General features: G+C 50.4%; 1 protein-coding gene across 1 annotated transcript; it reads right to left on the reverse strand.

Moving 5' to 3' along the window:
- Nucleotides 1-7,785: 7,785 nt before the first annotated feature.
- On the reverse strand, nucleotides 7,786-10,909 carry B3GNT3 (UDP-GlcNAc:betaGal beta-1,3-N-acetylglucosaminyltransferase 3). The gene is made up of 2 exons (XM_052644218.1): nucleotides 10,343-10,909; nucleotides 7,786-8,337 (listed from the first exon to the last, which is right to left on the reverse strand). Exons 1-2 carry the CDS (start codon nucleotides 10,907-10,909, stop codon nucleotides 7,786-7,788), a joined length of 1,119 nt encoding a protein of 372 aa, XP_052500178.1.
- Between the last annotated feature and the right edge of the window lie 13,899 nt (nucleotides 10,910-24,808).

Here is a 24,808-nt window from a genome sequence, read left to right on the forward strand (position 1 = left end):
TTATTACACCGGTGGCCCAAGGCAGAGTCTCCTCTTAGCCAAGGACCTCAGCCAGTTTTTGTGAAACCTTATATACCCTAAGTATACTTGCTCAAACCCACCTCCCCAAATTCCTTGAAACTAGTCTGGACCAGGTAAAAGAGAGATATGATCAAAGTTAACCCATGATTCATGTGTCTCAAGACTAGATAAACAGTGGACATTTATCAATAGGATTGTGGTCATATCCCGATAAACATAATGGAATTTACGACTTTGTTCCATTACAGAGATAATTGGCACATTCTTTTAGGCAACAGAGAGCCCAAGTACAAATCCTGAGGCTCTTTTATCCAGGGGGTCTGGTTTCCCATTGGTATGCCATCTCTATAGACACTGGGCACAAAGCTCAGAGTTCACTGGGAGGGTGACCGTATGTGTAGCCTAATGTTCGCAGCCTGGCCTAACATGGAGTCCAGCTCTGTCTGTTTCCTCCTTCAAGTTGAAAAGACCCTGATGCTGGGAAAGATTGAAGGCAGAGGAGAAGGGGACAACAGAGGATGAGATGGCTGGATGGCATCACCAACTCGATGGACATGAGTGTGAGTGAGCTCCGGGAGTTGGTGATGGACAGGGAGGCCTGGCGTGCTGCAGTCCAAGGGGTCGCAAAGAGTCGGACATGACTGAGCGACTGAACTGAACTGATTTCCTCAGGGGTGCAGCAATGGGATAGTAAAATCTGTAAGTCCTCCCAGGTGAGATCAAAAGATCTCACTAGTCGAGTATACTCTCTTGTCAAATGTTTAGGATCCTCAGAAAAGCTTCCCAACTTGTCCTCTGCCATACTTAGACCAGACGTTGAGAAAGGTATGTAGACTCTTATTGTTTCTCAATTTCCACCAGGAACTTCTTTCAGAGGCAAAACTGTAGGGACAGCTGGTTGGTAACTTATATCACTGCCAGGCTAGCTGAGCTAAGGATGGGCCCCTTGGGTAACTCAGGGTTCCAAGAAGAGGTTTCAGAATATGGGTGGGGCCTCTTTTCTTCCCTAGCTGTGTCTTCCCCTGAGACAGTGGTTCCTCTCTGTAGGTGGGGAGTAGCTCTGGCACTCTCTTGCAAATGATTTAACCTTTGGATGGCTCCATAGGGTAGGTCAGTTAAAATGTCTTTTGTCTCCTTACTAGAATTATCCCTCGGAGCTAGACACATCTTAAATTCCTTTTGGGTCTCATTGTCTAAATACAAGGCCATGAAAATTTGAATATATGGAAAAAAAATTTTTTGAACATATGGAAGCTCACTCCATTTAAATTTCCTTCTACAACAGAAATCTAACTGCAATGTAGTATCATAACTCAAGGACCCATTTAATGGCCATTTTTCTTGGCTTCCTAGCTCATACCCTGGCCAAACATGATTACATAGCCTAATGAGTTTCTTTGTTTTTAATCTCAGTAGCCTGAATCTTTCCCAATCCTGGAAGATAAGACCCAGAGGGTTATTGGTTGGGATAGATGCTGCCTGACCCATTTTCACACCCAAACCAGAGATGATGTCTCTAACTCCCATTCTATCCAAAATTTTACCCTTAAGTCAAAATCCACCACACAATTTGGTCAAGATTTGCATTTACAATTTCAGATGCTATCCCTTCCAAAGGAGTCTCCCAACTGGTTGTTAGTGCCCAAAAATTGTCGCAAAGAAATGGCATGAAGACCTCCCCAGTGGTGTTGGCAATGAGCTGGATGTGCTTTAGCTATAAGTGGGAATGAAGGGTCAACACTTGTAAGGGTTAGAGGGAGGGGAATAAATGCAATCTGGGGTTAACAGAAGAAACAGAGCAGAAATGAGCAGGAACAAAAAAATGTAGGAGAAAAACCTCAGAGAAAACAGTGTGATTCTGTTTTGGATCTGCTGCTGGATATGCATAAGCATACAGGACTGACCTGCCAGTCGCAAATAAGCAGACAACTGCAGAGCGCTTTCCTCAGTATACCTGGCCAGGCTTGGTATCTTGGGACCTCTTTAGGACCAAGACCTGACTCTAAACCTTTTCTTACCTTATCACCGTCCTATCTAGGGTGCTAGCTGAAACCGTAACCACAGATTGGGCCTTGAACCCAGGTGCTGGCACTCAAACCCAGCCGAAACCCAGGTTTGGACTCAAACCCACATGGCTGGGACTCGAACCCAACATAACCCTGTTTGGGACTTGGACCCACATGGTTGAGACTCAGTCAGTTTGGTCGCTCGGTCATGTCTGACTCTTTGTAACCCCAGGGACTGCAGCATGCCAGGACTCCCTGTCCATCACCAACTCCTGGAGCTCATCCAAACTCAAGTCCACTGAGTTGGTGAAGCCATCCAAACATCTCATCCTCTGTCGACCCCTTCTTCTCTGCCTTCAATCTTTCCCAGCATTAGAGTCTTTTCAAATGAGTCAGCTCTTCGCATCAGGTGGCCAAAGTATTGGAGTTTCAGCTTCAACATAAGTCCTACCAAAGAACACCCTGGACTGATCTCCTTTACAATGGACTGGTTGGATCTCCTTGCAGTCCAAGGGACTCCCAAGAATCTTCTCCAACACCACAGTCCAAAAGCATTAATTCTTCTGTGCTCAGCTTTCTTTATAGTCCAACTCTCACATCCATACATGACCACTGGAAAAACCATAGCCTTGACTAGACAGACCTTTGCTGACAAAGCAATGTCTCTGCTTTTTAATATGCTGTCTAGGTTGGTCATAACTTTCTTTCCAAGGAGTAAACGTCTTTTAATTTCATGGCTGCAATCACCATCTGCAGTGATTTTGGAGCCCCCAAAAATAAAGTCTGACACTGTTTCCCCATCTATGTGCCATGAAGTGATGGGACCAGATGTCATGATCTTCGTTTTCTGAATGTTGAGCTTTAAGCCAACTTTTTCACTCTCCTCTTTCACTTTCATCAAGAGGTTCTTTAGTTCTTCTTCACTTTCTGCCTTAAGGGTGGTGTCATCTGCATATCTGAGGTTATTGATATTTCTCCCAGCAATCTTGATTCCAGCTTGTGCTTCTTCCAGCCCAGAGTTTCTCATGATGTACTCTGCATAGAAGTTAAATAAGCAGGGTGACAATATACAGCCTTGATGTACTCCTTTTCCTATTTAGAACCCGTTTGTTGTTCCATGTCCAGTTCTAACTGTTGCTTCCTGACCTGCATACAGATTTCTCAAGAGGCAGGACAGGTGGTCTGATATTCCCATCTCTTTCAGAATTTTCCACAGTTTCTTGTGATTCACACAGTCAAAGGCTTTAGCATAGTCAATAAGCAGAAATAGATGCTTTTCTGGAATTCTCTTGCATTCTCCATGATCCAGCAGATGTTGGCAATTTGATCTCTGGTTCCTCTGCCTTTTCTAAAACCAGCTTGAACATCTGGAAGTTCACAGTTCACATATTTCTGAAGCCTGGTTTGGAGAATTTTGAGCATCACTTTACTAGCATGTGAGATGAGTGCAAGTGTGCGGTAGTTTGAGCATTCTTTGGCATTGCCTTTCTTTGGGATTGGAATGAAAACTGACCTTTTCCAGTCCTGTGGCCACTGCTGAGTTTTCCAAACTTGCTGGCATATTGAGTACAGCACTTTCACAGCATCATCTTTCAGGATTTGAAATAGCTCAACTGGAATTCCACCACCTCCACTAGCTTTGTTCATAGTGATGCTTTCTAAGGCCCACTTGACTTCACATTTCAGGATGTCTGGCTCTAGGTGAGTGATCATACCATTGTGATTATCTTGGTTGTGAAGATCTTTTTTGTACAGTTCTGCATATTCTTGCCACCTCTTCTTCATATCTTCTGCTTCTGTTAGGTCCATACCATTTCTGTCCTTTATCGAGCCCATCTTTGCATAAAATGCTCCCTTGGTATCTCTACTTTTCTTGAAGAGATCTCTAGTCTTTCCCATCCTGTTCTTTTCCTCTATTTCTTTGCATTGATCACTGAGGAAGGCTTTCTTATCTCTTCTTGCTATTCTTTGGAACTCTGCACTCAGATGCTTATATCTTTCCTTTTCTCCTCTGCTTTTCACTTGGCTTCTCTTCACAGCTATTTGTAAGGCCCCCCCAGACAGCCATTTTGCTTTATTGCATTTTTCATTTTTTTTTCTTGGGGATGGTCTTGCTCCCTGTCTCCTGTACAATGTCACAAACCTCCATCCATAGTTCATCAGGTACTCTATCTATCAGATCTAGACCCTTAAACCTATTTCTCACTTCCACTGTATAGTCATTAGGGATTTGGTTTAGGTCATACCTGAATGGTCTAGTGGTTTTCCCTACTTTCTTCAATTTGAGTCTGAATTTGGCAAAAAGGAATTCGTGATCTGAGCCACAGTCAGCTCCTGGTCTTGTTTTTGCTGACTGTATAGAGCTTCTCCATCTTTGGCTGCAAAGAATATAATCAATCTGATTTTGGTGTTGACCATCTGGTGATGTCCATGTGTAGAGTCTTCTCTTGTGTTCTCTTGGCAGAACTCTGTTAGGGTTTGCCCTGCTTCATTCCATATTTCAAGGCCAAATTTGCCTGTTACTCCAGGTGTTTCTTAACTTCCTACTTTTGCATTCCATTCCCCTATAACGAAAAGGACATTTTTTTTGGATGTTAATTCTAGAAGGTCTTGTAGGTCTTCATAAAACCATTCAACTTCAGCTTCTTCAGTGTTACTGGTTGGGGCATAGACTTGGATTACCGTGATATTGAATGGTTTGCCTTGGAAACAAACAGAGATCATTCTGTCTGCTGGGACTCAAACCCAGCCAAAACCCTGCTTGGGACTTGGACCCATGTGACTGGCACTTAAACACAGCCAAAACCCACGGTACCTGGTTTCAGAACCTAATGAAGCTCAGGTTCTTGATATGTCATCACAGAAAGAATTCAGTGAGAGACAAAGGGATTTTAAGAAGTGGATTTAATCACATACAGAGAGAAGCACACTCTAGAGAGTGGGCTATTGCAAAGGGTGAGTGCAGCCCCGAAATTTGGCGTGTTTAGTTTTTGTAGGCCGGGTAATTTCATATGCTAATCAGTGGGAGTATTATTCCAACTATTTTTGGGAGTTCAGTTCAGTTCAGTCCGTCAGTCGTATCCGACTCTGCGACCTCATGGACTGAAGCACACCAGGCTTCCCTGTCCATCACCAACTCCCAGAGCTCACTCAAAATCATGTCCATTGAGTTGGTGATGCCACCCAACCATCTTATTCTGTTTTCCCCTTCTCCTCTGCCCTCAATCTTTCCCAGCTTCAGGGTCTTTCCCAATGACTGAGTTCTTTGCATCAGGTGGCCAAAGTATTGGAGTTTCAGCTTCAGCATCAGTCCTTCCAATGAATATTCAGGACTGATATCCTTCACCTCATTTTAATTCTCCTCAAAGTTCTTACCACTTCTGGTAAGTTCCTGTTTCATTGTTCAGAGGTTTGTTTTCTCACTATAAAGTGGGTCAGTGCCCACTGACCTTTCCCAGGGGGCCAGAGGAGGAGTACACGGCAAGGTGCGCAGCATACAGTGTGACAGGAGGGGAACCTCCTGGGTGGTCCAGTGGTTATGAACCTGCCTGCCAGTGCAGTGGACATGGGTTTGATCCCTGGTTCAGGAAGATCTCACATGCCGTGGAGCAACTGAGCCTGTGTGCGCCAACTACTGAGCATGCATGCCGTCACTACCGAGCCCTTGCAGGGCAACGACTGAAGCCCGAGCGCCTAAAGCCTGGGCTCCACAATGAAGAGGAGCCCCTGCTCGCCACCACTAGAGAAAGCCCTTGTGCAGTAACAAAGACCCAGTGCAGCCAAAAATAAATGAAATTGGAAAAAAAAAAAAGAGACACAAGGAAGGGAACAGAGGAAGGGGACAGGACTGTAGTCCCAGCGGGAGGAGGTGAACCCAGTGAAGAGAGGGAGGGTGGGTGGTGGGATTCCCAAGGAGCCTGGGTGGGTCCAGTGTCCCATGCAGCCAGGAGCAGTCTCTCCATTGTGTCTCTCTTTCCCGAGCCTGCCACTAAACTGGCAGTGAGAATCAGGCTGGGGAGGTAATACTGTTAGGGGAAAGCACACTGACCGAAGCAGCCCACCCTGGCCAGGCACCATAGTAACTGTTTGCGTGAGTTATTTTATGACAGGAGGTCCTGGTAAGGAATGCAGAACTAATAAGCCACCACCAACCAGAAGAATTTGGAAAAGGTCATAAGAAGACATCATGTGTCCAACCACCTCCCAGAATCCTCGCTGGCATCCACCTTGGCTGAGCAATGCGTGCACCACCAGGAAGGACTCTGAGTCAGAATGACTGGTCAAAGACAACCTCAACTCATGGGGAACCAACCATCAAACTTGAGACTGTGAGCCACGCGGCACAGCAGTTCTCCAGCATTCCTTTACCCTGCTGCTCTCCACCCGGGTGCCCTTTCCCAATAAAGTCTTTTTGCTTTATCAGCACGTGTGTCTCCTCGGACAGTTCATTTCCAAATGTTAGACAAGAGCGCACTCTCAGGCCCTGGGAGGCGTCCCTCTTCCTGCAACAATATGAGCTGAAGCCAACAGGGAGCCATGGAGGGTGTGTGAGCAGGTGGGGGGATGATGTGAGATCTACCTGATAGAAGCTCTGTAGCTTCTTCTTTTTCCATGCCCTATTTTTACTGTGTATATTCTCTTCTGGAAATAAGATTTTAAGGATGAATGTAGACTGATCTGATTTAAAACTTGTAAATCACTGTGGAAAAAAAAAGACCTCAAATTCTTTTGCAAAACATTTTATTCCCTGAGGATCTGCTCTCTGTAGTGAGACCCCCCCCCCCCCCCGCCCTTGCCACCGTCCCAATCCCTGCGAAGCCCATTTCAGACACCTGTTTGAGGGTAGCAGGGCGTTGGGGGGAGGTCACCAGTTCACTTGGATCTCCCCAGTGGGAGAGACACACTGGGGTGAGGGCCAGTCTGAGAACTTAGGCACCCAAAATACCTGAATATCCCCCTTCTCTGGGCACAAAAGAGTGTGTATGCAGGACCTGGACCCAGTGAGAACCCCTCTGGCCCCATTATTTTTCCCTGAAATCTTGGGGAGCACAGATGTGGGTGCTGGGACCTGCCAAGGACACCAGAAACTCTGAGCTCGCATAGCCTGAGACAGATAGCTGCCTTCCTCCTCCGCTCAATGTTCCCACCATTAGGGCGATTGAAGCCACAAGCAGGGAGGAGGCAGTCACACATACTCACAGCGTTTCTGGCCCCTCCCACCATCTGAGGGGTCCAAGATCTGAGACGGATGGAGAACAGTAACCCTCTCTCCCCAGCTGAAAAATCCTTCTCCCTTCAGCTATGTGTGGACCCAGAAGTTCTCAGTTGGCCTTGAACCATGGCAAGAACTCACCTACCACAGCAGGCTCATGACCGAGAAGCGGCTGGCCACTGCTGAGGGTTCAGCCCATGATGAAAGTCAGGGCTACGAGGCGGGACATTGAAAAGGAATGGGTGTAGCAGCAGTAGCTGGGACCTGAGCAGAAGTGCTTCTGCCCTTAGCAGCCATGGAGAGAGATGGTCCCTCCAGCTGAGAATCTAAGGAGGAAGATGGAACATGGTCTAGGCAGTACCAGGTAGGTTTTGAAGGATGTGCAGGAGTTCACTGGGCAGATGATTCACTCATCAAGCCCTCCCTGGTACCCTCCTAGCTCTGCCTACTTAGGAGGACAGAGGTCTCAGCTTCCTGGATGGAAGTTGCTGCCTTTTCCATAGGGATGGAGATAGTAGCCTCAAGGCTGGGGGCATTGACACCACCTCAGTAGACCTGTCTCCGCCTGCCACAGGTGAGGTTGGGCTGGTTCAGTGCATCCCACATGAGCAGCATCTCATAGGGCAAGAAGCGGTGCACCAGCAGCAGCTCTCGGTAGAAGCAGGGGTCAAAGGAGGACAGGCGGCTGGAAGGGGACTGAACGCCAGCCGTGCGGATACCACTGTGTGAGGCGGGCTCCAGGCCCTCCTGCTTCAGGCACATGCCCAGGAAGACATCATCGATGGGGAAGAGGTCCAGGGTGTGGGAGGCGTGGCGCAGGGCGGCGGCCGTGAATCGGGACAGTAGGAAGCCACCACCTCCGCAGTAGGGCGGGTAGTGTTCCTCCTCCATGACCACCTTCGGCACGTAGTACTTGCTCCACGGAATCCGGATGGGGCCCACATTGTGGATCAGGTGGCCCACAAAGAGGTGCTGGTCAGGGTTGTGGCTCTGCAGGAAGGCGACCATGTTGTCTGTGTGGGCGAAGACGTCATCATCCCCGTTGAGCAAAAAGCTGGCATTGGTGCACCGCGTCTTCTGCCACTGTAGGAAGAGCACCTGCAAGGGCGGGCCGGTGGGTAGACAGGGCATGCGGGCTTGATGCCTGGGCCATCGGCTTTGGGTCCCTATTGGCCACCCCAGTAACCCCCAGTCAGGCTAACCTGGGTTCAATAATTCACTCTGTGGGGTGATCTTTGCAACCAACAGTCCCTCTCGCTGCCTCAGTTTCCAACTTCCCAGACAGGACTTGTCATAGGACCTACCTCCTGGAGTGTTGGGGATCTTCAGAGACGATGCTCTGTAATGTACAAGAAGTGCTCGAAAATCGTCTCATTTACGCTTATTGCTATTCTTTCTGACTCTGCCTTGCCAAGCACTGCCATCACAGAATTACTCGTATGATTCTTATATAACACCTACTTCCCCTACCATGGCTCAGACGGTAAAGAATCTGCCTGCAATGCAGAAGACCCAGATTCAATCCCTGGGTCTGGAAGATCCTCTGGAGAAGTTAATGACTACCTACCTCAGTAACCTTGCATGGAGAATTCCATGGACAGAGGAGCCTGGCAGGCTTCAGTCCATGGAGTTGCAAAGAGTCAGACATGACCGAACAACTAACACTTCAGTACTTCCCCCACCAGGCTCTGGACTCCCCCTGGGTGGGAGCAGTGTCTCTCCTATATGCCATCAGCACCCAGGATGGGGTCAACACTTCGTAGACACCGGATTCATGTTTGTCAAGTTGCCGTTCATCACAGGCTTTTATGTTTTGCATTAAGAATGTGGCATATTAAGAGGTTCTGGGTCCTCTGCCCACCTTGGCTTTAGTTATCTTCATAACAACTATTGTTGCCTGCCAGTGCTTGCTCAGTGTCTGCCCTACCTTGAATCCTTAATACAATTTTAGGAAGCAGGTGTGGTCTTCAACCCCATTTACAGATGAGAAAATAGAGGCTCTCCCGAGAAAGTGCCTTGAGTAAGGTGACACAACAGAGATGGTCTATTGTTCAAGGTCTTGAACCCAGACCTTTCTGTACTTACTATGAGGAGGAATCTGCACTGGGCCCCTTTCAACTTGGTTCTCTACTCAGCTTGCTCCACCCCTCCCACCCCTCAAGCTGGTTGGGTCCCTGGAGCCTTCAATTCCTCCTCGGAGCATGGGCAAGATAACCTCTACTTCTCACGGTTTCTCTTCATCAGAAAGGTTTTTGTTGAGTATCTACTGCACAGACCTGAGCCTCAGAGGGAGACAGACCAGAACAAAGAAACAAAACGTGCTCTGTCCAGTGTTTCCCACCGTGCGAAGCCACTTCAGTCGCATCCAACTCTTTGTGATCCCATGGACTACAGCCCACCAGGCTCCTTAGTCCATGGGATTTCTCTGGCAAGAATACTGGAGTGGGTTGCCATGCCCTCCTCCAAGGGATTTTCCTGACCCAGGGATCGAAGCCAGGTTTCTTGTATTTCCTGCATTGGCAGGCGAGTTCTTTACCGTTAGCTCCATCTGGGAAACCCTACCTGTCACTGGCCCAGGTACTTTATAAATATAATATCATCTCAGGGACTTCCCTGGCAGTCCAGTGGTTAAGACTCTGAGGGGCACAGGTTTGATCCCAGATGGAGGAAATTAAGATCCTGCATGCTGTACCACCAAATAAATAAATAAAACCTCATATAATCCTCACTGTAGCCCTCAGAGGTGAATGAGTTCAATTAATATCCCATTTCCTTGATGAAGAAACTGAGGCACAGAGAAATGAATGATTATCTAGGGCAAATAGCAAATAAGACGTTTGAACCCAGGTCATCAAGGCTTGGAGAGGCAGGCTTGCAAGCTCACACCACCCTGTCCTTTCTCCCTGCCTTTCCTGGATGAAGAAGACTTCAGATCACTATGAGGACAGTAGCGGGGGTGGGGTGAGGGGGCTTCTGGTCTCCAGGACCCCTAAGAGGAGATGGTAGCAACTTTGGGCAGGAAGGACAGGTGGTTCCAAGTAGGTGGCACCCCGCCCACCCCCCACCACGCGCCGCCCCTTCCCTCGCCCCAGCCCCAGGCAACCTGCTTGAGCGTGAGGTTGAAGAATGAGTCGTAGAAATCCCACTGCAGGATGTCCCCGTGCGTCTGCGCCTCCATGGCCAACAGCCGGTTGACCTTGCGTGCCTCCAGCGGGTTGGAGTCGGTGCCCACCAGGAAGAGGCGGCGCAGCTGGACGCCGAGAATCTGGCGCTCACGGCCCCACGTGCGCCGCACCAGCTCCCGGCGCTCGTAATTGCTGGGCGAGGACTTGATCACCAACAGCAGGAAGACAGGGTCCGCACACTTGTCGGGCGGCACTTCCTGGAGCAACGCGAAGTCGCGGCAGTGTTTGTACAGCAGGAAGTCGCGGATGTGCCGCGGCTGCCCTGCGAAGTTAGGCAGGGACATCATGGAGGTGTTGGGCCCGCAAGGGGCCGGCGGGGGGCGGAAGTGCGGTGAGGGCCAGTCCGGAGCCTTGGGGGCGCGCGGCTGCTCCTTCAGGCGGGGGCAGGTGGGCGGTGACCAGTGCAGACTTAAGAGGAGGAGGGTGAAGGTGGCTAGAAGCAGAGCCAGGCCCGCCTCTTTCCGCAGGGGATGGGAGCACCTCATTGTGGTCCACCGGAGTTCCGGAGTGGCCGGAGGAGGCCCCTGGGCAGCCCCTGCTGACAGTAACACTCGCTGAAGGTGCCAGATGGGCCAAGCGCTTTCCCCGCCCTGCCTGTGGACCCCAGCGCCTGGTTGCAGCGTTACAGTTGCTCACCTCCGTAAAATGCTGAAACCCCCAGAGATTCCCCTGTCCCCACCCCTTCCAGTACCTCATTGGGCTCTGACTCTTGCCCAGGGCCTACTGGGGATCAATATTTACAGAGAAAACAGGCATGGAGATGCCAAGGGGAGCCTCCCAGATTCAGTGTGCCCAGAATCCTCGACATCCAACCTGGACCTCTTTATGTTCCAGCCTCAGAGATGGCTCAGGAGCCTCCCAGAGAAAGAGACAGAGAACTCCCCTTTTAGTAGTTGAGAGCTGCTGGGATCCTTCCTGCTTCCCTTTTCACTTGCCCCTCCAGGAAGTGCTGAGCTTCTGATATAACCATCACTTATTCTACATTTTGGTGGCAGGGCACTGTATGTGGGATCTTAGCTCCCCCACCAGGGATTGAACCTGTGCCCCACTGTGGTGGAAGCACAGAGTCTTAGCTCCTGGCCCACCAGGGAAGTCCCATGACTATTTTTAATGGTCCTGTGAGCTGAGCATGGCCTTTCCTGATGGCGCAGTTGATAAGGAATCTCCTGCAAAGCAGGAAACCCAGGTTCGATCCTTGGGTCAGGGAGATCTCCTGGAGAAGGGAATGGCAACCCACTCCAGCATTCTTGCCTGGAGAATCTCATGATCAGCGGAGCCTGGTGGGCTGCAGTTCATGGGGTCACAAAGAGTTAGACACGACTGAGGGACAAACACACACTGAGCTGAACATGGGCCCTGGCTCTTCACAGACCGCTCAGGCTCAGCATGTCTCCAACAATGCTCTCTTCTTTGGCAAACTCCTGTTTCTGCTCTAAAGCCCATCTCAAATGATCCATTCTCCAGGAAGCCCCCTTTGACCCCTCAGGAAGAGTCCTGGTTCCCTATTCACCACCTCTAGTCCCGTTGTGCTCTCTGGCTCAGTAATGGTCCCATGAGGGTGTCTGTATCTGACTTTGATTTCTTAAGGCTGAGGGCTTCTTGAGGGTCCTGGCATTGCCCAGCATGAGGCAGACGCACAGGGGAAGCAAGGAGCGTCTGAATGAATAATTTATGAATAAAAGTAAGTTCACTTAGTTTCTCTCTGGCAAACTCTTGTTCATCCGTCAAAACCCCTCCTCCTAGAGGATTTCCTTTCCCATATCTATGCAGAGCCCTTGGTTTCCTGTTCAGATCCTTTTCCCAGGCTTCCCTGGACTCCCTTGGTGTCCTTTTGTCTGAAAAGGTGGTATCTGTGCTGTGTCCCAGCCCTCAGTGTGAAGATAAACAGCATGAAAATGCTAAATTAGACCCAAGGCAGGACCTACCGATCCATTAAACGCTTACTGGCTTATCTCAGAAAGGTGCCCCCTGGAGCCACATTCCTGGGTTTCAACCCCAATTCCATCACTCCCTGGCTACGTGCCCTTCATACCTAGGGCCTTAGTATCCTCAGCGATAAGGGGACATGTGAGCAACCCCCAAGTCACTGGGTTGTGCAGGTGTGAAGGGAGTTCCTGGCACCTGGTACCTAGTGGCCATTCGACCAGTGTTTGTTGAATGAATAAGTGAACCTCAACGTTTACCTCAGATTGCTTCAGGAAGTCCGTGCTGGTCTGGGGTCTCCTCCTTCTCCCCTTCGGCACCTGAAACATCGTAGGGCAGTCAGTGGATTCTCCTACGCCCCTCCAGCTCTAAGCAACCTCAACCAGCTCTTCCCTAAGAGCAGGAGTCTCCCATTTTATCTAGAGCTACAAAAGGGTGCTGGTGCTGGGCACAGGGCTTCCTTCCCTGTCCATGAGGTCGTTCCCCAGTGTGCCCGTCATCATCTCTGCACACTGCCTAGCCAAGGACTGTCTGACCAGGTATGTCCCCAAGAAAGGGCTCAGACTCCACTCTACAGGTTCTACTGTGTGATTCTGGGAAAGAAGCTTGACCTCTCTGAGCTTCAGCGTTAAATGGGAATTAACCCTATGTAGGAATGTGATTGGGATTTTAACCTCAAACATGCTGAGGACCTCAAAAATGGTCCTGCCTCAGGACCTCTGCGCAGGCTGTCTCCTCTGCCTGATTCCCCAGATTTCCACACATTCCCTCCTTCACCCCCTTCCTGTCTTTGCTCAAATGTCCCCGTCTCAGGAACACCTCCTCAGGAGACATCATCTCACTGGCAGCCCTGATCCTCCACCTTAGCCCACTTTTTCTGTCTTTCATAGCACTTTTCATCTTCTGAAGTGAAGTGAAAGTTGCTCAGTCGTGTCCCATTCTTTGCGACCCCGTGGATTATATAGTCTGTGGAATTCTCCAGGCCAGAATACTGGAGTGGGTAGCCATTCCCTTGTCCAGGGGATCTTCTCAACCCAGGGATCAAACCCAGGTTTCCCGTATTGCAGGCAGATTCTTTACCAGCTGAGTCACCAGGGAAGCCCAAGAATACTGGAGTGGGTAGCCTATCCCTTCTCCAGCACTTCTTCCTGACTCAGGAATTGAACCAGGGTCTCCTGCATTGGAGGCTGATTCTTTACCAGGTGAGCCACCAGGGAAGCCCCTTTCATCTCCTAAAATACGTGATAAAACTTTAAAAAGGTACTGCTTTTCATCCATCTTCTTCACCAGAACACGAGCTCCATGAAATGTCTTATTCACCACTTTATCCCCAGCCCCCAGAACTGTGCTTCGTGCACAGTGGGTGTTCCATAAATGAGTATTGGATGAATGAATGAATGAATGCTCAAATGCCGGAGATTCTGAAAAAACATTGACTCTTGGGACTTCCCTGGTGGTCCAGTGGTTGGGACTACTCGCTTCCACTGCAAAGCGCACAAGCCCAGCTGGAGAACTAAGATCCTGGAAGTCCCACAGTGTGGCCAAACATACAAACGTATATATAGACTCTCAGAATGACTTTATACATTCATTCAAGCCAATATTTACTATGCTTCTCCTATGTGCCAGGCACCCCCTGGGAGCTGAGGACCCAGTGATGAACAGGCATGGGATGCCTCAACATCTTTGCCACTCTGGGACCCACACTCTCCAGGGGGAATAAACACTAACTAAAAACGTCAGTGAAATGACATGGGAGGAAAAGGGGTCTAGTGTGTGTGGGAGTGTGGCTTTTGAGGTCTAGATGACATTTAAGCGGGATGTGAATGGCACAGAGGAGCCAGCATGGCTGATGTTGCTGTGTGTGGAGAGGGGGGAAGAGGGGGAGGATACCAGGGAAGGCAACAGCAAGTGCAAAGGCCCGGAGGAGGGGATGAGTCAGTGGAGTCTGAGTAGCTAGGGACCCTGTCTGCTCGTGGCACAGAGCCTGTCTTATTGCTGTGTGTCCCCGGCTTGGCTGCCAGCCTGAGAAGGGGTGGTTTCATCATCTGGAGGGCAGGTCTGTGAGTCCTAAAAGGACATATCACAATCTTGTGAACCGACAAATGTGATACAAGAATGAACAAATCCAAGGACATTTTCCTGAGCTGAAGAGGAGCCTGAGTTCGGAGTGGACCACAAGGAAGCAGTGTTTCAGGCAAACCCGGCAGATGCCTGAGCTCCAAGGATGGGGAAAAAACCTCAGGAGCTGCAGTAGAAAGCCCAAGTTACCAAAAGTCAGAGGAGAGATGTCACAGTGTTCTCTTTGGCGACACTGGTGGGCAGAGACCCACAGATGCTGGAAGACATGGGACCCCAACTTCTAACTCAGACACCCTCATTCAGAGGGTGGATTCACTTACAGTCTAAATCAGTTTTCAACCAGGGATTATTCTGCTCCCAGGGGATACTTACTGGGCAACGTCTGGGGACATTTCTGGTTGTCATGATTGGGGGAGGGTAGAGATACGGGGCTGCTAATAGCATGGAGTGGGTGGAGGCCAGAAATGCTGCTTAAATGAACATCCTACAGGTCACAGGACAGCCCCCATGACAGAGAATGGTCCAGTCCCAAATGTCAACATTGTCAGGACTGAGAAATCCTGGTCTTATTTAAATAAACATAGAAACGGAATAGAGAATTGAAAAGGAGGAAGGATTCAAAGAGGGGAATGAGGGCTGGACACAGAACCTTGAAATAGGTTTAGATAAATTCCCTGGATGGAGTATTTGAGATTTATTAGTGTTTATTTCTGGAGAAGGCAATGGCACCCCACTCCAGTTACTCTTGCCTGGAGAATCTCATGGATGGAGGAGCCTGGTAGGCTGCAGTCCATGGGGTCGCTAAGAGTCGGGCACGACTGAGTGACTTCACTTTCGCTTTTCACTTTCATGCATTGGAGAAGGAAATGGCAACCCACTCCAGTGTTCTTGCCTGGAGAATCCCAGAGACAGTGGGCCCCCGTCTATGGGGTCACACAGAGTCGGACACAACTGAAGCGACTTAGCAGCAGCAGCAGCAGTGTTTATTTCTATTTAAATAGAAAATCAAACCTAAATGGCCAAGGATCCCTTAGCTGGGAATGTGTTTAGTTCCCATAACAAAAAAAAATAATTCAGCGAAATAGGAATACCTACAACTCAGCAGGCTTCCCTGGTGGCTCAGTGATAAAGAATCCACCTGCCAATGCAGGAGAAAGGGGTTCAATCCTTGGGTCAGGAAGATCCCCTGGAGAAGAAAATGGCAACCCAGTCCAGTATTCTTGCCTGGGAAATTGCATGGACAGAAGAGCCTGACAGGCTACTGTCTACGGGGTCAGAAAAGAGTCGGACACAACGTAGCCACTAAACAATTCGGCCAAACCTGGGCATTGGGAAGGGGGAAGGAGTGAGAAGGGATAAAATGACTAAATGGCTCATATTACAGGGATCAGTGTCTGGGCAAAAGAGAACCTCTTGAAGGTGGTCATTTGCTTCGAATTAATTCCATTAATGTGTGTTCTTTTCCTTGCACTTTCTTTCTCTGCATATGAAACATTCACTCTTTGTTGGCTACCTGCATTCCCAACTTTTTCTTGCCAGATCTCTTCTTAAAATGGAGGGAGCTTACAGAGACTCCATCCTCCCAGGCTCTGTGAGTCTCCTGACTGGGATCTGAAAGTTCAAGTTGGGGTCAGTGGAGGGGATGGAGCTTCATTCCCCTTCTCCCTACACTAGACCTCTATTAATGCACCTCAGTTCCGCTTCCCTTTTTCATCCACCAAGGTCACCCTCAATGCTAACTCATGGCCCCTTGAAACTTCAAGCAGGAAATATTTCCAAACTCACAACATCCCACATCCAGATTGGCATAAAAAAGAATCCCTGGGGCTCCCTTTCAGTCAGGCTGAGAGCGTTGGGGATTCACTGATCCAGAATACCCTGCTGGGTGACTCACTGGGCGATACCCCAGGTGGTCCCCAGTCTCCCCTTATAGGCCTTACTTTCTAAAGAGGTAATGACCTCACACCTACCATGGGAAAGACTGGGTCTTAGGGGCCCAGTGTTGCCCTTAGTATTACTTCCTCCAAGCAGCTATGCAGCAACTCTGGGACCTTTGTTGGTAGGCTGGGTAGTTGGTGAGAAGTTCCTCTCAGGCCTGCTTTCAATTCTCTGACCCTCCACCCCACCCCACCCCCAAATTCTGCTGTGTACCCCCTCCAGACTGGCAAGGACTGGACTTGTGGAAACTGAAATTGCTGCTCACTCTGAAGTCTGTGGGGTCTGAATAACTCTGGGAGAATCCCCACCCTCACTCCATAGCTGGGGAAGTGAAGCTCAGTCATCCTAAGGTGGCCCAGTGGGTGACTTGCATTGCCACAGAAACCCACTTTGTCTCCAAGTTCTTCAGTCCTAAGAAGGGTGTCATAGTCTCTTACCCCAAAGCACACATATGAAACATTCATTCCTTCAACAAACAGATTCTAGAGGAACTGAGAAGCCTCAGCCCTGGGCCTGGCACTCCAGAAGCTCTCAGACTTGGGGAAACAAATCCAGGCACCTGTGGCTTCAGGTCTGGGCCAGAAGAATGGATTGGAGTATTAAGGCTGAGGTTTTGAAGGATGCATATGAGTTCACCAAAGGCATTCAGACAGGAGGCTGAATGCAAAAGCAAAGAAGAGAAAGAAAACAAAGACTATTCAAGGAATCACGTGGTTTATTTTGTTGAAAAGCAGAATTTGGAGAAGGGTTGATTTCTGAGGCTGAGGTGGGGACAGACCCCATAAAGACCTTGAATGCCAAACTGAGTAGTGGGGTTCTTTCCTGGGGGGTATGGGAGAGTCATGAAAGGTATGTGAGCAGAGAGGCCCGATTCCTTGTTGAAGGGTCCCTCTTTGCTCAGAGTTGACCTTGGTGAGGCACTTCCTCTGGGATGTCTATTTCCTTGTTAGCATATGGAAGTTCTGAGAACACTCATTGCCCTATAAACACACAAGGGTCACTTTCCATATTAAGTAGCAGAGGGCTTGGCATACACTGACTATGTCGTGACAAGCTCAGTGACCTTGGCTCATGGTCCTGGGTCCTTTATTGCCCCCAGAACCCCTACTTACAGAGGGGATAATGAGGCCCAGCACAATGCAGGATTGGAACACAGAATCTGGATGGGTGGGAACCCTGCAGTTCCCACCTGGACGTCCCTCCAGAATCTGTCACAAGGAATCCATGTGCTAAACATCTGATGTAGGACTGAGAACCTGGTGAGCAGGTGGCCCATGCTGGGGGGAGGGAGAAGGGAGCAGGGGGCGGGGGGGGCTGGTGAGTGAACCTAGGAACAGGCGGTAATCCAGTTGCTTTACTTGTTGCACTGACTTGTGGGCCACAGAGTATTTACTGTGTACCTACTATGCGCAAGGTGCTGGGGCCACAGCCATACCCAAGTCAGCCCCTCTCTTACGATATCCACACACGAGGTGGTTCTTTTAGTTGCAACCATGTTAAATGCTGTCAAAGACAAAGGGATCCGTGGCAGGGAAGGGACCTGACCCGCCTGCGGATCCCCTTAAGGATGAAGGGAAATCACGTGGGCAGAGCCCTGGGAGAAGGGCATCCTAGGCAGAGGGCACAGCAAGTGCCAAGGCCCTGTGGTAGGCACAACTTTAGGTTGTTGAAGGGAGAGGCAGGAAGTGGTGTGGCTGAAGCCAAGGAGGAGGAGGAGGGAGATGAATGCAGGGTTGCCGAGGACGGCCAGCCGGGGGAGGAGCAGGAAATGGGGCCTGAAAACAACTCTTACCTTGCGGGTGAGGAGCCACGGAGGGTGTGTGAGCAGGGGAGGGACGAGACTGCGTTCTACTTTGAAGATGTTCCCTGTGGCTGCTGAGCGGGGAAGTGCAATCAGGGCCCGAGTTAGAGGTCAGGGCAGCAAGAATTTGGGGGCCTGGATAGGAGCTGGCTGGTGGGGTACAGGGATGTGGGTGAGCTCAGCAAACAGGATGAAGGGAGTACTCAAAATTTGGAACCTGAGTCTTCCCACGAGATGTAGCGGTTCAGAGGCTGCAATTCCACTGCAGGGGGCCTGGGTTCAATCCCTGGTCAGGGAATTAAGATCCTGTATGCAGCGCAGTGTAGCCAAAAAAAGAAAACAAATTGAAACCTGGATGTGGGGGCAAGAGAAGGATGGGCTAGGCAGAAAAAATGCGAGAAGTCTCTGAGCCTTTCACAAGGGGATATTATGGGGCAGCAGGTGGCCCAGGCGCAGTGTCTGGGCAAGAGCCTTTGGCACGCGATGGCAGGTACGCCAGGAAGACCCATCAGGTATCTGATGGATGAACACATCAGTCTACTGCCCGCACTTGGCAGGGCCTCCTCCCGCTAGCTCATAGTGCCACTATGTAGAGAGTGATTGCAGTGATGTCCAGGCTGACTCTCAAGGCCCATCACCCAACTCCCCACTGCAATACCAGCCAATCCTGCTGGGGGCTGTTTGCCTTCCATGCACCATTGCAAGTTCACCATCACCCAGAGCCTGCTCCTTCCACTGCACACAGCAAAGCCTCTGGTTTCCACTGACTGAGACCCATAGGCTCTGCCTCTTGCTGTGCAGTCGCTCAGCCGTGTCTAGATCCTTGTGACCCCATGGACTGCAGCACACCAGGGTTCCCTGTCCTTCACCATCTCCCGGACTTTGCTCAAATTCACGTCCACTGAATCGATAACGCTCCCCACTTTGGGTGCTCTCAATCCCCTTCTGCCCCCGCCCCATGACCTCTGCCCCCTCTCCTCCATTCCAGCTACACACAACCTCTGGTGGCTCAGAGGGTAAAGAATCTGCCTGCTGCGCAGGAGACCGAGGTTCGATCCCTGCTCGGGAAGATGCCCTGGAGAAGGAAATGGCAACCCACTCCAGTATTCTTGCCTAGAGGTTCCATGGACAGAGGAGCCTGGTGGGCTACAGTCCATGGGGTCACAAAGAGCGGGACACAACTGAGCGACTAAGCACACACACACTCAAACACCCAGGCTGGACCCTGCCACAGGGCCTTTGCACCTTCCACTGCAGACGCCCTTCCCTCCTGCTCTTCCCCCTGGTTCTCCTTGATCTTCAGGCCTCCGTCCAACATTATCTCCTTAGAGAGGCCCCGGCCTCCCAACTAAACCACCCCACCTCGGCCCCACCTTCCTCTGCTCCTCTCTCCACCACTGGACAAATCTACTCGCTTCTTCCCTGTTTATTTCCCCAGCCAACATGGAGCCCCAGAAATGGGGCCCAGCGTCTTGGCACTCGCAGCTCAGTCCCCAGGTGACACTTGCTGCTGTTTGTTGTACGGGCAAAAATACTAATGATAATTCATGTATTGGCTATTTCCTTGTGTGTCATTTCAGCCTAACCCCATGGCAGACAACGGCTGTCACCGTTCCCTACTCGGGACCCTAGAGGATGCAGGTGATTCAGTCCTGGTAAATCAGCAAGCCCAACCGTGGAGCCAAGGAGGCAGGACCAAGAAGCACTGAATATCCCTGACTCCTTCTTAATATGTGAAAGGGCCAAATATTCCTGGCACTGAAATATATTCACGATGTATTTAATGAACAAGAAGTGCTAAATATGAATGACCCGCCAACTATACAGACACTCAGTACTTGTAATACATGAAATAGTTATAAGGCAACATTTAAGAGTTGCAAGGTGCATTTGTGATGCATTAATGAATATGCATATTATCACAATCGTATTTGACTGTTTGCGATCCTAAGACTGCAGCCCATCAGGCTCCTCTGTCCATGGGATTCTCCAAGCAAGAATACTGGAGTGGGCTGCCATTTCCTTCTCCAGGGGATCTTTCCTACCCAGGGATCAAACCTGGGTCTCCTGCATTGCCGGTGGGTTCTTTACCAACTGAGTCACCAGAGGTTGTGGAATATGCATGTTATCAAAATGAATATGATATGGACCAGCCACTAAACAGCCCCGAGGCACCAAGAGACATGGTCACTGAACAGTTTTGATTCATTGCATATATACACACAGTACTTCTTGTTAATAACTCACTGAATATTCATGAGACACTAGATGTGCAGAAGAAGCTAATCGCTCAGCAGAATTAATTAGGAACCCCCACTGGTGAAAGGTTTGTTGTTGAACCATGAAAAGACGCCGGGATTTTTGGCCTCCGGAGGAGAATTTAATCCGGGGCCAGAGAGAGGCTTGATTGCTCAGAGCTTTTGTGTAATAAAGTTTTATTAAAGTATAAAGGAGATAGAGAAGGCTTCTGACATAGGCATCAGAAGGAGGCAGAAAGAGTACCCCCCTGCTAGTCTTCAGCTGGATGTTATATAGTCACTAGCAGTCTGTTAATAAAAGAAAGTCTTAAAACTCAGAATGGCACCAGGCCCCTCATCCACAAGATGTATTTTGGGATAATCTTGGCATCAGACAAGTCATCGGGCCATAAAACGATTGACTTGAATCTTGTAGAAGGGTAGATTACCATACAAATAGTTTCCTTTACATAGATTAGGGGAACAATGTCTAACGTACTGGTTTGTCAAGTAGGTTCTGAGCCATTAGGCGGAACCGGCTTGAGAGTCTGGGGTAAATGCATAGTACATTAACATAGCTTAAGACAAACATTTTCATCAGAAAAATGCATTGGTTATCTCAAGGTTTGAAAATAGTTAACTTCAGGTGAAACCAGGTGTCATTATGGCAACACAGTATTTTAAGAGACTGCTAAGTCACTTCAGTCGTGTCCGACTCTGTGCGACCCCAGAGACGGCAGCCCACCAGGCTCCCCCGTCCCTGGGATTCTCCAGGCAAGAACACTGGAGTGGGTTGCCATTTCCGTCTCCAATGCATGAAAGTGAAAAGTGAAAGTGAAGTTGCTCAGTCACGTCCGACTTAGCGACCCCATGGACTGCAGCCTACCAGGCTCCTCCATCCATGGGATTTTCCAGACAAGAGTACTGGAGTGGGGTGCCATTAAATTTGTATAGAGAAGGAAAAAAATATTGCTACTTTGTTTTCTCCTGCCACTTAAGAGAGAGAAAAATGTCTGACATGTGCAGCCTATTTCCTCCGTTTGGAGACCCCTGGCCTTCCTGCCTGTTACCCTCTCACTGGGAGCAGTGCTGAAGTCCCCCATCCTCTGTCTACACCCCCAAGCGACAGCCAAGGTCTGGCAAGGTCCGGGCCTGTGTGGGTCCAGGCACCTCTATTCTCCTCGCCTGTTCTTGTCCCTGTCCCTTGGGAGGCCAGGAAGACAGAGAGGCTGAGACATGTGTGCTTGGTCGCTCAGTCGGGTCTGACTCTTTGCCACCCCATGGACTGTGGCCTGCCAGGCTCCCCTGTCCATGAAGATTCTCCAGGTAAGAATACTGGAGTGGGTAGCCATGCCCTGCTCCAGGGGATCTTCCCCACCCAGGGACTGAAACCAGGTATCCCACACTGCAGGCAGATCCTTAACCGTCTGAGCCACCAGCGAAGCCCAGAGACACGTGGCGAAGTGAGAATACCACACAGTTAGTTAGCACCCTTGGGGATCTGGGCCAGCCCCGCATCCCCACCCGGCACTATTTCACACATGGTGAGGACATGCCTGATGCCAGCTTGGAGGTCATGTCAAGGGGATTTCCCACACGAGACTCCTAGCTTCCAGAGGGTGAACCCTGGGTCCTTCTCCAGACCTGTCAGACACACAGCCACCTGCCCCACTTCCTACCCTCCAGTCCAGGGTGCTCTCAAACAGACCAGTCCCTCAGCTTGGTTTTTAAGTCAGGAACATGAGGGCTTGTTCCCCTCTCACCCAGCAGCTGTGAGGACCAAGAAAGCTGATGCTTCTGAAGCTGCCATGGTGGCCCCTGGGGGTAGGAAAGCCTGCCCCAGCTGCTACTGGCCATCTGCAGGCTCGGGGCAAGTAGCTGCCCCTTCCCACTCCAGGCCTCAGCATCCCCTCGCCAAAGCTGCCTGGTGTCAGCTGACCGCTCACAGGTTACCCTCAGCATGTGCTAAATATCAGCCACTGGGGCTTTCCTTGCTTCTCTTCTCCCCACCGACCCTCAGCTGGCATCTGGATGGGGATGGGGACCTGAAACATTCTGGGGTGACAGGAGAACCTCATTTGTATATATAACCCCCCAAGCCCTGGGAGAGGCTAGAGGACCAAGCGATGAGTTTTCCTCCAAGTCACACACACATTTATGAAGTGTCAGCATAATGCCAACAGGAACAACGTTAGTAACAGCACCAGCTATTGATATGACTTGCACACTGGTCAGTGCTCTGAGCTGAACACCCAGTGTATACCACGCCCTGCTCTAGGTTCTGGGAGACAAACCACCATTACTGTTATCAGGGAGGCGATGGGCTAATAGGGGACAGAAGTAGCGAATGAGACAGTTTTCTAGGAAAGCCCAAGGATGGGAGTCGGGGGTGCTTGCAGGAAAGGGTGTGACTCACTGGCCTGTGGATGGGCCTCTGTAGCTCTCAATGAGCCTCCCAAGGAGGTCCCAGGTCCCAATTCCTGGGGGTGGGGGGTCAGGTGGGCACAGAGAGGGCACCCACCTACCAGAGGCCAGGCTGCTGGAATTTGAACACTGACCACCTGGACTGTGGGTGACCCCTCACTGGTTCATACCAGTTTGCCCTTCCAGCAATGATAGGCTGGTTTCTTTTTACAAGAACCATGGGTTGCTTTTGTAAACAGGAATAAAAAGGAGCGAAAGCCCAGTAAAGATAATTTTTAAGAATGGCTCATTATGAGCTGACATTGCTTACCAGGTGTATGAGTGGGTTTTATGCAAATATACGCCCAACATTCACTCTGGTGAACCCCTGGGTGTGGACGAAAGGGTGGGAGGGGGCTGGGCAACACTCGCCCTTTAGACCCTTGAGTCCTGTTTCCAGGTCCCAGGGCTCCTAATGGATGACTCATTGAATGAGCCAGCCCTCACCTACTGCAGGAATTGCCCGGGGTATCTGGGATCAGTCCAGGAAGGATTCTGTGGCTGGACATAGGCCCCTGATTAAATGCCAGCCCTGCCCCCGGATGAGCCACAGAGGGCATCTCTGGGCTCATTTCTTCAATGGGGAAACTGAGGCTGGGGGAGGCAGGCCATGCATCGCAGATCAAGGCTTCAACTCTTCCCATGATCCAGGGAAGAGGAATGTGGAAATTGAACCCCTGGGAACCTTCTGAATGACCCCCAAACTAGGTCAGGGCCCTTTTCCAGGCCTTGTTAATTTCTCACATGCAACGATCAATAAATGTCATGAGTGAGAACATAATCAAAGATAGAGTTAACCTGCAGGCCTTGTAGGCAGCCTTTCCACCTACATTGCGCACTTGCACTGGGGTAGGGCTATGTTAGCCTCCTTTTGTTTCCTAGGCGAACTGAAACACAGAGTGGTCAAGGAACTCATTCAAGGGAGGTTAAGTGGTAGCCCATTTCCTGCCTTTAACCGCCACCTGGTGGGATCTCCTTTAGTTTGCGATGTTGATAGTGAGTTTCCCTATCATGGGGGTCAATCAAGCTGAACCAGATTCCCATCAGGTGGAGGGACCACAGTGTGCACCCTCCTGGGGTCATGGGGGTTGGAGGGCAAGCTATTGTCCCACTCTGAGCCTCAGAGGCCATTGGCAGGAAAAGAAGACTCAGGACACCTTATCTCCTCCCCTTGGGCTAACCCAGCCCAGCCCAAGGGTCCCTGGGCCAAGCCGGCTTGTCTGGATTCCCCAAGGTCTGGCTTGGAGGAGAGAAGCTCCAAGGCCCCTCCTCAGAGGTGTGCGGCCCCTCCCCCACACCCAGAGGATCAATCTTCACTCTCTGTTGTTAGGGATCAATCTTCATACTCTGGGGAGAGGGAGAGGGGAAGGAAGGGTGTCTGGGCTGGGCTGTGCAAACATGAGCTGCTCACACAGGCAGCTAAGAGGTGGGGGCCCAGTAGCCTGAGGCAGGGGCCACACCTCTTCCTCTGGACTCTGCAGGCCTGTCTGGCATGGCGGCCACCTGGGAAGACAGCTATACTCACCATTATACCACCAGTGCTGGTGGCCACCTTGGGAAGAGACGGGGCTGTGGGGGAAAGCTGCGGCCCCAGTTGGAAGTGTGTGGCTAATCGCTCAGTGTCCAACTCTTTGCGACCCCATGGACTGTAGCCCACCAGGCTCCTCTGTCCATGGGATTCTCCAGGCAAGAATCCTGGAGTGGGTAGCCATTCCCTTCTCCAGGGGATCTTCCCGACCCAGGGATCAAAACAAGTCTCCTACACTGCAGATGGATCCTTGACCATCCAAGCCACCAGGGGAAGCCCTTGTGGCCCCAGGGCCAGTCCCAAATCCAGCAACCTTCCCCTGGGTCCTGAATTCCAGATTTGGACAAGGAGGCCCTGGCCCAAGGGATAGGGGATAAGGATAGGGGTAGGGAGAGGGGGCAGGAGAGGTCGG

Source organism: Budorcas taxicolor, chromosome 7, assembly GCF_023091745.1.
Source record: "Budorcas taxicolor isolate Tak-1 chromosome 7, Takin1.1, whole genome shotgun sequence".
Lineage (NCBI taxonomy): Eukaryota > Metazoa > Chordata > Mammalia > Artiodactyla > Bovidae > Budorcas > Budorcas taxicolor.